The sequence below is a fragment of the Elaeis guineensis genome, chromosome 11 (assembly GCF_000442705.2).
Source record: "Elaeis guineensis isolate ETL-2024a chromosome 11, EG11, whole genome shotgun sequence".
Classification (NCBI taxonomy): Eukaryota; Viridiplantae; Streptophyta; class Magnoliopsida; order Arecales; family Arecaceae; genus Elaeis; species Elaeis guineensis.
Window position 1 is genome coordinate 2699597 of NC_026003.2, and position 14357 is coordinate 2713953.

Genomic DNA, 14357 nt, shown 5'->3' on the forward strand with positions numbered 1-14357 from the left:
TTATGGTAGCATTGGAATCTCTTCTCGCCCACAAAACTTTAATTTAAAGTATTATAAACAAAACTTGCAGTAGTCCAGACATGATTATTCTAGCATGGGAATCTCTTCTCTCCCACAAAACTTTAATTTAAAGTACTATAAACAGAAATTTTGCACTTGCCATTGGACCTGTTCAGCTCCGTACACCTTTTCGTTAATTTATATAATAGTACATAGTCCATGCTGGCGACGATATTTATGTGGAGCGCTAATGTAACTGGCGAGCTGGCAGGCAGCAAGGAGACCCAACGTCACCACGCTTTCTGAAAACCTGTGGATTTTATCGGCAATCCACTTGCATCACGTTGGCGATCGCTTCCCTCGCGGGCCCTTTCGCCAAGTGCTTGGTGGCTTCGTACGCCTTTTCGTTACTTCATGGTATGCTAAGAGGTGGTATGTAGCGCACACTGAATACGATACTTTGAGAAATGGTGCCGTTGTTCCGTGGACAACGAAAGCTTTTCTCTCACGCAACTCGAGCACTTTTCCAGTCAATGGTAGTCTTCGGCCGCAGGGTATCCAATACCCATCATCCAATGCTCCTGCTAAACCCTCTCTCTCTCTCTCTCTCCATCTACCAAAGCTTTCTCCACCCCCATCACCAAAGCTCTCTCCAACCGTACCGTCCCATCTAGAAAGATTTCAGCAGTTTCTCCTTCCGATTTTGATACATGGACAAATCCAGCAAGAAAAACAAACCTTCGGTTCGATCCATCTGGGTGATGAAATCCATGAAGAAACCACAAGATCGGCATTCCGCGGCCGGTTCGGTTTCGTCGAAAGCTGTAGAAAAATCGCCGGAATCGGTTTCCAAGGAAGCTCAGGAACTGGCCGATTGCCCAGCTCTCAGAACAATGACAGAAAGATTGCCAGGGGAATCTGTGGAAGGTCACCGGTTGGACGGTGTCTCATTGCCTTCTTCTTCTTGCAATACCAAATCAGCAGCTAGTTCGTCGGCGCCGTCAGTTATATCAGCTTCGGTTGCCAAGGAAGCGCCCCAATTGGCCGAGACGTCACTGGAAAATGCTGCAGTGCCTTCCGGTGGGCCTTCGAGCGAATCGGACTCCGGTGGATCGGATTCAGAGAAAGATGCTGCACCGCCTGTGGTGGATCATTGGCAGAAGAAGAAGAAGAACAAGCTGCCGGTATGTGAAATTCCTGAGCATCTGAAGCGACAAATCGAGATGGATACGGTGCCCGAGGTTCTTCATGAAACCCTCTCCCTATCAAATTATGGTGACTATTTTGCTGCTCTGCTCTATGCAGAGGACTTCTACGTTGAGGTGCGTCCTAATTCAAAAAATATATATCACATTTTCATTCGTAGTAATTCATTGAAGAGAAGATCAAATGTCATTCTTTATTATTATTATTTTTTTAAATTGCTTTTATTTGCTGAAATTGCAGTGATAATTTTAGGATTTATACCTGTAAAATATTTGGTTAAACTATTCGGTAACATTTGAGGAAGCAACGGGAATTAATACGAACGTGCAGCAATATGTGTGATTTATATATGTATAAGATGGACATTATGGAATTGGAAATATCTTTAATTATCATGAGCACATTATAGGAGAAGTTTGAAGGTCCATGAAGGGAAAAAAATGAAGATGTCTAGTTTGCGAATTGTCGGTGACACTTTCTTGAAAGTGTTCTTGGAGCTCCTATGGTTGCTGCATATGTTATAACATAACTATATCCAAAGTGTGACAAGTTGGTAGGTTCACTTGGGAGCACATCATAGTGTATCAATAATCAACAACAACCAATGCTAAAATTATATTGCAAGCCAGATAAACAAGAACACTCGAATGGTACTCAAGGTCGCTGCTATTGGCTTCTCGGTCTCTCAGTTTCTTCAAGGAACTCTAAGATAAATTTGTCAATGGCTCAGCCCTTTCTATAGAATGATAAGGACTTTTGTTATCCTCTGATGGTAATAGAAGGTACCAAGAAAGAATTTTACGGACAAAAATGAACCTCGTAGATTCCCACAAAGAAGTGACTGATACTTCCAAGATTTATTAATGAACCTAGGGAGTTGCTACCTAGATTCCCATGGTGAGGCCCCGATAAGTGTTCTTAGGTTCCATGGCCCGAGATGTTACCTGCACATCCCTAGAAAGAATATTCTGTTTGTTAGGTTCAATATACTGGAGCAGTGCCCCTGAGGTTCCCAAAAGAAAAACCAGGTTAATGAAACTTTGGTTGGTGACCTAAAAGTTCCCCCCATTTCTAAATTTTAATTGTAAATGGGCTCATTCCTCTTGTGCTTATTATGTTTGCCATGTGGCTAAATGAGGTGGTTCTTCTTCTTCATGACATAGACTCTGTTCTCCAAAACAACCATATGGTGGTAGGCAGGGAGAATATTGACACGTTACAGTCAAGTAATGGTCATTAAGAGTGATATTTTAATGGTGACCATATATCAATTACTATAAGATTATTTTTTTTGCAATGGGTGCTAGTGGCTACAAATAAAGATTTTCTTAGTGGCAGCTTCCTGTTGCCACTGAAAGGGATATGTGTTGTGATTAGTAATAGCCACCACTAATATACTTTTAGTGATGGTCAAATATGGCCACTAAAAAAAAAGTCATATTTTTTGATAAAGTGGTCGGCACTAAAAGTATTCTTAAATAACAGGAGCTATAAAATTATATAATAATATATTTAGAATAATAATAATTTACTTTTATATTCAAAGCCTTCAAATTTACTTCAAGCAAAGACAATAAAAATTCATTCTTATTGAAACAATATTTCAATATTATAAAAAATAAATAACTCAAAAAAATCCATATAACAATCATAGAAAAATATCCATACATCCTACAATGATGGTTAAAACTCATACAACAATTGCTAACATTTCAACTTCAAAACAACTCATACGACACATAACATGCAAATGTACTTGTTAAAACTTCGTGATTTCTATCTTTTGAATTCATATTACTCAATAACCCTATTCTTCATCTAATAGTTTTTTTGATTCAAAAATAAATTGGATAAAAAAATAATGTCATATAACTAGAAATAAAAAGTAAAAAGTGATATGCATGATGTACTACACAAAAAAGATTAGAAAAAATTAAATATATTCATTATAATCTTTTAATGATACAAGTAATACTTATTGTGTGATATATATAGAAGTTCAATTAGCTATATATAAAAAAAATACTCAAAAAGGTAGAACTAATCATATTAAAAGTCCCATGGGACATCCTACTACTCCTTATCCCCTCATAAAAGCAATGAACTTCAAACAATCCTCTTTCCTTTTCTTCCTTTCCTCTTCAATCGTTTTCTTCAACTATCCTATTTCATCTTTTATTTTCTCATTATTTGATTCTTTCAATTAACTAATGAGTTCTACATGACTTGGACCTTTTCCAAATATAGAAGTAGGTGTTGGACCTAATCCATGAGTCATGTTTAACCCACAAGGGTGTCCATAGGCCAATAAAGCCAATAATCAAATATGCTATAAGATTAAAAATCTCAAATCTAAGTTAAACAAGGGCCAAATAATTGTACCCAATTTGAAATTAACCAAACTACTCAAGTTTGTTGAGTTAATTTTCTGAACTATTTTTGATTCAAACATATCTCATTTTAGGATTGATCGAGCTTTATGATTCAGAAGGACTACCAGACGATGTGGACTACTTTAGCTACTGTGTAGGTTTAGATAAGGTTTAGGAAAGAGATCTACTGCAAAGAAAAGTCGAGTTGCAGACCAAATTTTTGAAGGTTATAACTTGATCATTTGATATCTGATTAAGATAATCTTATTTTTTAATCGAGTAATTTTTTGAGATTTATGATGTGATGTCGCATATTTTACAGAGTAGCATTCCAAGCAATTGAGCCCAAATTTTATTATTTGAGATTTAAAGCAGCTGGTCAAATCCAAAGTTTTCTTTTTAGTAATACTTTGATTGATCGTATCTTCTAATATGAGAAGAATCCGATAGAGCGACAGAAGGTAAAATTGATATATAACTCAAGATTTATCTCCCAAAGAATTTTAGGTTTTGAGTTTATTGTTACTAGTCATGTCTATTTTAGGAAAGAGAATCATATTAGAATGGGGCTGGATTGTATCTTTTGTGTGAAAGAATGATTGATCTTCTTTCATGACCTCAACCATGAGATCCTATTTTGCACAACTTTCAAAGTAGGATGAACCACTTCCATCACAACATACATCGTGAAGTTGATGTCGTGTTTTGAAAACTATACAAAGTGTGATCCAATGGTAAAGGTAGTGAAAGAAGATCAATCATTTTTTTATGTGAAGGATACAATCCGAATCTTATTAGAACTAAGAAGAGGAATCCGACCTAAATTATATAAGGACGGGCCACTATTATAAATAGAAGTTGTATACCTTGGTTTTAAAATCATCAACAAAAAAAAAGGGACTTAAATCTTATTTTCATAATTTAAGGGTCTTAAAACTTATCGTCATTTGGTGATCAATTTGTGATGGATATCATTTAAAAACTATCATTTAACAATCATTTTCATGGCCGCCAATGAGAGTGCTACTATTTTCGATTACTAATTATGGCCATCACTAAAAATCAATATTTCATGGTCAATTATTCGTGGTTGTCACAAAATTTCTCATTTAGTTGCTACATTCTTATAGCTATCAATAAATGTCTGATTTTTTATGAGGGCTTACTGTGGCCATCGCTAAAAAAGGTCATTCAATGGCTGCCATTAAAAATCTATTATTTAGTGTCCTCCACTTTAGAGTCGCCACTAAAAATATTATCTTTCGTAGGGGTTGACAATGACTACCACCAAAGAGAATCATTGATGGTGACTATATAGTAGCCAATTTAAATGTTAAAACTTTTGTAAAGGCTGAACATGGACGCCACTAAATGTCAGCATTTAGTAGTAAATCTTTTGGTAGCTGCCACAACTACAAAAATGATCTTTTTAGTATGCACATAATATCGTCACTATTAAAATTATAACTTTTTGTGTGGATCGTAGTTGATTGCTATAAAAATATAATATTTAGTAGTCGCTTGGTGTTGGCCGCTACTAAATATAAAACTTTATGTGGTAATCTGTTGTGACGGCCACTAAATATCTTCATTTAGTGACCAATATTTTTTGGCCACCACTAAAAGACTTTTTATGTGGCAGTTATACTGGTTATCTCTAGAAATACTATAAATGACTAAGTTTTTGTGGTAGCTACTAAAGGTGGTCACTAAAACTTATCTATGTTATAGTAAAGAGCACACAATATTTATATGATTTAGTCTATTGACCTAGGTCTACATATAGAGACAACGCAAAAGCTTCACTATAAGACCTCACAAACTCTAGATCCCCAATACGCTTGATCTCTAGGGCACTCAATTGCACTCTTTCCTTGGGATTACAAGGGATATGTATAACAAAACAAATCAATTTAGACACAAACCGGTATTCTTACCATAATCAAGTCAAACTAATATATAACTAATGTCCTAAGTCGATGTGGACTTGAACTAGTATCCTAAGCTGACTTTTTGGAATTGATATCGACTAAAGCTTCTAGAACTTATAAACTTAAGACATACTTAACATTCTCCACCTTGGCTTGAAGTTTACTAAGTGAAATATGTCAAAACCTTTCTCATCATTTCTTCTGCACCTAATCCTAAGGGCATTCATCTATACAAACACCAATCAAGTCCAAGTAATGCTTGAACTCATCAACTAGAAGTGGCTAAGTTAAAATATCAGTTGGATTCTCTACAATGGCTATCTTTTGAACTACAATAAAATCACTATTGGTGATCTTCAAAATAAACTGATACCTAATATCAATATGCCTGGTCTACTCATGATACATTGGATTTTGGCCCAGTGAATGACACTGTGGCTATCATAATGTATAACTATTAACTACTGCTGTAAGCTAAGACTATCAACAAGATCATGCAATTATATAGCTTCGTTTACTCTCTCTATTATAGCTATGTACTCTACATAAGTTGTGGACAAAGTAACTGCACACCTAAATATAGCCTTCCAACTGACAATACGACAAAAAATAATAAAGAAATATCTAGTTAATGATCCTCGTTTATCCAAATTATCTATATAATCAAAATCAATATAGCTTACAATACTATTTGTTGATCTACTACTATAATAGGCTAAGCCAATATTTGTATAATCTCTCAAATATCTCATAATCTATTTCATGGTTTATCAATGTGTCTTTATAGGATTGCCCATGTACCTACTAACTATACTAATAATATGTGAAATATTACATCTGGTGCAGACCATAGTATACATAAAGTTACCAACTGTACTAGCATATGGAACATGTGATACATGCTTCATCTCCTCTTTGATTTGTAGTGATAATAAAGTTGAAAAATCTAAAGTGTGTGGCTAAAGAACTACTCACTAGCTTCGATCTATCCATATCAAAATGTTCAAGCAAATTCATTATATACTTTTTGTGGGATAAGTTTAATCGGCCTACTTGCCGATCTCTATGGATTACCATCCCCAAAATCTTCTTGGCCATAGCTAAATTCCTTAATTTTAGATTTATCAATCGACCAAACTTTCAACCTATTTATTGCTGCTGCCGCTTCTCGAATTGAGCTTGAGTTCAATCATAGGGAGTAGAAGTGTCTGATCGAGGCTGAGATGGGCAGCCTTAAATGTACCTCAAACAAATTAGCTTGGGCAATTACTTCATGGTAATATGTGGTGAGACCTGGATGAGTTGGATGAGCCTTTGTTATGATTTGAGTTGGTGACTATGGTGATCCATTGGAACTCATCTTGGCCAATGGGGTACTGTCACTTGGCGATGATATATAGTGACTAGGTGTGGCATGATTTGAGCCATTGCTTGTAGGGATCTGTGGTGAAGTGTTGCTCTGGTGATTTGTAGCCATGGTGTAGTGACTTCAAGTCTCTATCCGATGCTTTCTACGTGATTTTTTCGGTGACTAAGTTTGTGGTAAGGCTGGCATTATTTTGAGGTTGGTCTGATTCTGCTTGATCAGCACTTCTTCGTATTTTTTCTTTCTCTTTCTTCTCTCTCTCTCTCTTCTTCTCTTTTCTTTTGTCCATCATCGATTTTCTAGTCCAAGATGAGTGGTTTCATGGGATTTATAGGAAGCTGGTCAATTGACTAGAACCCATCTCAAGGTCATGAGCCCTCTTGATCCTCGAAATATGATTTTGAGGAACATGAGGTCAGTGCTGAGGAAGCCTTCAGCCCCTGCCACCTTTAGTTAATTCTCACTTGGGAGGACCTAGAGGCGATCTGCCTCCAATATCGGGTTCCTCCTAAGCATAGATTAGAAGTCCCAAGCCTGAGCATTTAGGTCTACGAGCCTATTGAAGGTCAGCTTAGACTCTATGAGAAGTCCCTAAGGCATGCCTGAGGTTTCCCCTTCATTCTTATTTTATTCATCTTTTCAAATATCTTGACATCATCTCGAGTTCAGTAGTCCCAAACTCATGGCGTTTTATCTTGACTTTTACTTCTCTTTGTTTTTTTACCGACGTACAATATTCCCTCTCTTTTGTTTAGAAGTGCTTCACTTTGAAAAAGCACCCGATGGAGAGGAATTGATGGTAGGTTTCTCCATGGAGGGGGCAACACCTCATTAGGGGAACTCCCCCCATTCATGGGTGCAAGGAGCATTTTTTCTATGTCCCGACCAAATGGATTGGGGTTTTACCACCTCACGGGATCCTCAGAAATCGACGAACTGAGCTCCAATGTTGGCAGATGCCGACCACAGAGTCTTGAAGAATTTGTTCGGATAACTAGTTTCTCTATTGAAGATGCTACTTCCCAAGCAGACCTTATTCAATATCAGTCCCAACCCTACCGATCTCTAAGGTGAGCTCCCTATTAATTTTTCTTATTGCAAATTTCTCTCTTTACTTTTTGTAACTTTTGTCTTTGGTGTTGCTTGTAGAGATAAGGACAAATGATTCAGAGAGGATTCACTTGGTGGTGTCGAAGAAAAGTAAGAAGCCAGACACTATCGAGGAGCCACCAAAGTGGGCTTGCACTGAGCCTACCTCAGGTCGGCCCACCTCGAGTTTGGCTAAAGGTTTGAGCCAATGGGTTGCTCCCAAAGGTCCATTTGTTGATCTTAATGTAATCAAGGTCAGCCCAATTTGGGCCCTCCCCTGTGAGCAGTATTGTCATCCCAAACTTTATCATCATCAGGCCCCAAAGATGATGGGTGGAGCCAGGCAACATCTTCTTGAGCTAGAGTGTCTAGCTTGGGCTCAACTCATGCCCCTACTGAGGCCGAGCATGGATTGTGCATTCCAACCCTTCAGCCTTTGTTGTACTCTATGCTTGGGAGCTGATGAGCCAGGATCTTTTAAATGGGGTCTTGCTACTATCGGCCAAAAGAATTTGGAGGTGTATGGTCTGGTATGCCCATAGCACGGTGTATAGCTCTTCCATCTATAGCCCTTTGGCTCAATCTAGCCTTGCCTTTTGGTCATATAAAAGAGTTTGATTAGTTACCTTATCTTCCCCATTGGTTTGGAGGTGGCTGACAGAGCTTAAGCAATGTGTGATGTCGAATTCTTTATATAAGTCAGTAAATAGAGTATTATCAAATTGTAGACCGTTGTCGGTGATGACAATCGGAGGCAAACCAAATCAACAGATAATAGCCTTCTAGATGGAATCATACACCTTATTTTCAGTGATGCGAGCCAACAGTTTTGCCTCGACTCACTTCTTGAAGTAGTTGATGGTGACCATAAAAAATGTACTGATTGATGCCAATAGGGTTGAAGGTTGACATCGGATGTATGCATGTCATTGACACCAATCACATCTTCTTACAAGCTCGGCTACATCTAGTTGTAGGGTTGGCCGGTACCATCCTTGCTGAAGTACTTTGTAAGCTAGGGATCTATCCCTTAGATGGTTGCTGCATATTTCTTTATATACCTCTTAAAGTGTGTAATTTGCCTTTGATGGGTGCAAACATTTGAGGAGAGGTAAAGAAAAGAACCTTTTGTATAGCTTATATCCATAAAGGATATAGTGGGGCACCTGATATCTTAGTTTTTGAGCTTCATTCAGGTCGGTTGATAGTGTTCCATCTCAAAGGTACCTAACTATGGAATCCTTCCAACTTGGTTCTGGGTTCACCTACATTATCGATGCCAGTTTCTTGATGTTGGGCATCTTCAAGATTTCAAATATAAACTCTTCTAGAGGTTGGCTGACCCTGAGGTGGTGAGATTCGACAACAGGTCCTCTCAGAAGTTCTTCAATATGGAGATTTGTTAGATGTCAAAGCTAGTGAAGGTAGAAGTGATGTCCTTTACTTTTTGTAAGTTTATATTCTCGTTAGACCTACTCGATAATGAAGTTCAAGTCACTGTAACCCTTCAACTATTGCACACCTAGCTCCTCAGTGATCTTGAGGTCAGCTATAATGGCTTCATACTTGGCTTCATTAGTTGAGGTCTTAATCCGAATCATAGGTTATATTCTATAACTACACCTTCTGGGCTAGTGCTGAAGGAAACATAGACAGTACTATGCATGCAATTTTAAAAATTTATATAGCGAAAGTATCAGATTAAATAATTTAATTTAATTTACATGTATAAGATCTAATCTAGATTATCATGTCAAGATCTATAATATGATTTAACATGCTCATAAGATCTGAAAATAAAAATTTACATCGATCTAATCGATGCGGCGATCTAGATCTAATCGTTAGATCTATAACAAACAATCAAAATAGTTCAGAAACCATTACCGAACTATAGATTGATGATCTCTGATGGTCTAACACTTGGATAGATGCTCCTTCAGATTACTCGCAATCACACGAAGTCGTCCGATCTCTACAGAAAGTTCACACAAAGATCGGTGCAGATCAGGCTCTTTACAAGTGCTGGCTTGCAAGGATCTTTGAGGCTGATTTCTCCCTTCTTCTTCTTCAAAAGTCTTAGATTCTCCAAAGGAAGAGAATATCTGGAGAAGGAAGAGGAGAAGAAAAAGAGCTCTGGAGAAAAAATAAACAAGCAAAGGAGAATATATGGGGCATCCACTATTGGAGCCCCCATTATATAATAAGGGGATTAGGGTTTTAGTCAAAAGGAAGGCGCCAATAGAGTCCACGCCAAACACCTTTTGGGTGTCCCAAAATTTTCAAAATTAAGAGTTGGCATGGGGAAGGAGATCAAGAGTCTCACACATCTAAAAACTTCTCAAAGAAATTTAGAAAAAATTCAATTGGCACCTACCTTTTTTTCTTATTTGAAAATCTCTTTTCTTCTTATCTCCTTATCTCTATTTCGGATCGCATTCGAATTAAGCAGAAGATATGATCATGACTCATCATGCATTGCTGCCCACCCTCACTAGGTCCACTCTCATAATGCCAAAAATCTTAAGCTAAATCCAATTTGGTGTTGAGATTAGGGCATGGGTCCAGGGGTGGTGTAAGGATAAAGAGATAGAGTCTCTGTTGGCTTGGATTTTTCATTTTCAAATTAATTTTAAACTAAATCAAATCTGATTTAAATCCAATATTAGAATGAATCTAATCTAATTAGGATCTCAATTATCTCAATAAATTTCTTACCAAATTAGAAATTAGCTGAGCCCAAGTCCTGATTGAATCAGGATTAAATTTTTTTTGCAATCAGGCTTGATCAAATCAAACCCAATCCAAATCAAACTGAATCCAATTCAAATAAACTTGATCCAAAGCTCTTTACTCAATCAAATTGAGTCAATTAGCAATATAATTACTAAATAATTTTTTATTAATAGTAGAGTTCTAGTCCAGTGGTACTCTCCTCCAGAGTCCCAATCCTAATGGGACTCTTCAACAGAGTCACAATTCAATTGGACTCTATAGCCATCAGATCTGATCGAATCTCATAGGTTTGAACCTAAACCGGTAGCATAGAAATAATTTTTTATACTAATCGATGTAACCATCTAGCAATGAGATCCGATATCCAGATAGGTCGAAAGATTGTAAAGCAATATTCTAAAATCTACTGACATATGATTATCGTATAATTCATCCCTTTGATCCTAATGCTCAAGATGACCTAGGGTTTGACTGTCAATCCTAATACGGTCCACCACATTGTATTTCAACCTTTCAAATCTATCACATGGATTATCCTAACCAAGATTTTACTAAATTAAAATACACTGATGTATATCTCCTACTAATTCAGAGGGATCAATTCTATCTTGACTCACGCACCGATTTGATAAGTACTTGACTACATCCAGTAACCTTTTATCACTAAATTAGAAACTCAGATGGTCCGATACTAAAGTATAGTAAGTTACTTATAAGTCATCATGGTAATCTCAGGTCATAGGAACACTTATACCCATACTTTTCATGAGCTACTCTTGATAGTAGAGTGCTCGATAAATGGTCATGTTCAATGTGAATGTATACCTACATTCTACCTACATGCCATATTAGTATCTCCACACTCTTTGGTTAAAAAGACAACCAACTTATATGGCACACAACGATTTATATTCGATATTACTATCATCCTATTAACAGCATATCATTCGACTGCGAACACGTTTTAAGGACTAAGCGATAAATTATTCTTTATCGACTAAATATAGTCCTAAGAACTTCATCACAATACAGAAGTTCAAATAAGATGGATAAAATGTGATAAAAAAATCAAGTAATTTTTATTACTAAAAATTTATATATAATTATAAATATGAACACAATCGTGAACAGATTGATGATTGACTTTAAAATATATTTTTCAACAACTCTCACTTGAACTAAAGCCAATTGATACAGTGTTATATACCCATCTTCGACTTGTGATCATCGAACTCCTTGATTTCGAGAGCTTTAGTAAATGGGTCGGCTAGGTTCTCCTTTCCGTCGATCTTCTGAAGGTCGACATTACCGCGATCTATGATCATCTGGATAAGGTGGTAGCAGCGTAGAATATACTTGGTATACTGATGGGACTTCGGCTTCTTGGCTTGAGCAATGGCGCCAGTGCTGTCGCTGTTGGGATGCACAGGGGTTTCATGCATGCATTTCAAAAATTTTATAGTAAAAAATATTAGATTAACTATTTAATCTATAAATATATGCATAAGATCTGATCTTAAAACTTCTACAAATAGATCTATGATATGAATTAATATACATAAAAATCTAAATTTAAAATAATAAGTATGTGAGCTAAAAATCAGCATTTAGCAATAGATCTAATCTACTATTATCAGGATTCTGAACCCAATACCTGAGCATAGATAGTCGAACTCCATGATCGAGAATATGGATCTGAAAATTTTTTCTGATCGTTCGTAGCCACACAAGCATCCAACCTCTACGGATGGTCCACACGAAGTCCTCGGACCAATCAGCCCTCCACAGGAGTACTAGCTCACACAGTCGGCTTTTGATGGTGGATCTGATTTGATCTCCTTCTTTGATCACTGATGCGTAGTCGTTGATAGCACCAAAAATAACTCTACTCACTACGTAGGTAGGATGAGTCGTGATCGTATCCTCAGGGACCTTGGGCTAAGTTGAGATTACAAAATAAAAGAAAGAAGTATTGTTTTGATTTAGAAAATAAATTATCTTAAAATTTATGTACTTAAAAAATAAAGAGCTCGGGAGTTTTGAATTAATTTGTACTAGCAGAGTTATATCTCTTTTTTTATTAAATAGATGCGATTAATCTTAAAAAAAATATCTATCTTCCCTCGGCACGCCCCGTACCTGTAGATCACGGTGCGTCTCCGAAAGTACTAGGTAAACAACTCTTCTTTCTTGGCACGCTCCGTATCCGTAGATCACGGTGCATCTCCGGAAAGTAAAAGTTATTCCTAATATTAATCTAACAAGAAAGCATAAATAAAAGCATGTGAAGGAGAGCAAATAAAGAACTCATGACGATAAAAAGCATAATTTTTATTGCATATAAAGAAATACAAAAAGTTTAGAACAATAAACCATCTCTGTGTCGTTACAAAATTTTTTCTCCACTTCCGAGACTGCTAGCCTAGCTGCTCATGAAGTAGTCCCTTTTTATTCTTCTATGCAAGGCTCTAGAAGAATTTCTGGGCTCCCCCTCCAATGGGAGTACAAAAGTCTTTTTATAGGTGTTAGGAAGGAGGAGTTTTACATGATTTTTCGATGTGGGACTAAAAAAATGCTTAAGACTAAAAGATGGATGGATGAGATGGAAAAATCACAAATAAATAAAGAAAATACAAATCTTTCTTCTCAAAATATTTCTAAATATTATTTTTTTTCCTTTAATAAGCATCTGTTCGTCCGCCATCAAAAACTCCCTGCGAACCCGCCTGCCGCGCGCCCGCTCGCCGCGCTCGCGCCCACGCCTGCACGCCCACACCCACGCGATGCCGCGCCTGTGCCCGCGCTCGCCCGCACCACGTCCATCCTGCATCCATCCCGCGTCCGCGCTCACCTGCGCGCCCACGTGCTCACTCGCGCGCCCAGGAACACTACCACGTGAAACATTCTTTTTGTATTCCAAAAAGAAACTTTTGTTTCTTCACAATGACATCTATATCCTTTTGGATTTCTTGTATAGTATCTTCATTTTCTATAATACCGTATGCATCCTTCTTTTATTTTAATTTTATTTTAAGTCCAAATTTCTTCAAACTTGAGTCTTTTTGATCTATGAATCGGACTCTTTGTATCGACGATCATCTTTCTTATAAAATATAAAAAAGTATCAAATTTTTAATAAATAAAATAAATTAAATATAATTTTTTACTTTAAATGACTTAAATTAAGTATTTATCACACTCTCCAACTTGAATTTTGCGCATCCTCGAGTAAAATAGATATATCAGCATTGTGTACCGACTCGATCTTGAATCCAAAATTAGGTTAGGCATCCCAAAAGGTAGATGATACCTGGTCAGACCATTAAAGAGATATTTCATTAGATTATCAATTTGACCCAATTAGTGGCTGAGTATTAACTAAAAAAATTTCAAGAGCTTTTCTTTCACCAACTCTCCACTTTACTCTTCAAATATTCTAACTTAATGGGAGAGAGGTTTATTATCTTCTTATAATTTAGTCCTCTTATTATCCACTATTTATTTATTTATTTATTTATTTATTTATTTTTTTAACATTGCCTACCTTTTTATGCGAACCACAACGCTTACTTAGACGAAAGGGCCCGGTTACTCAGTAGGAAACTAATATTTTTTTTTTTTTTTAAGAAGAATTTTTGCATACCTCGATCTTTCCAC

The 14357-nt window shown here is 36.7% G+C and overlaps 1 protein-coding gene across 1 annotated transcript in view; it reads left to right on the plus strand.

Moving 5' to 3' along the window:
• Positions 1–579: 579 nt before the first annotated feature.
• The window catches only part of LOC105053563 (probable RNA helicase SDE3), a 70225-nt gene continuing 56447 nt past the window's right edge, over positions 580–14357 (plus strand). Inside the window, 1 exon segment of the mRNA XM_010934775.4 lies at positions 580–1322. Within this exon segment, the coding sequence (XP_010933077.2) occupies positions 711–1322 (612 nt within the window). The 5' untranslated portion in view covers positions 580–710.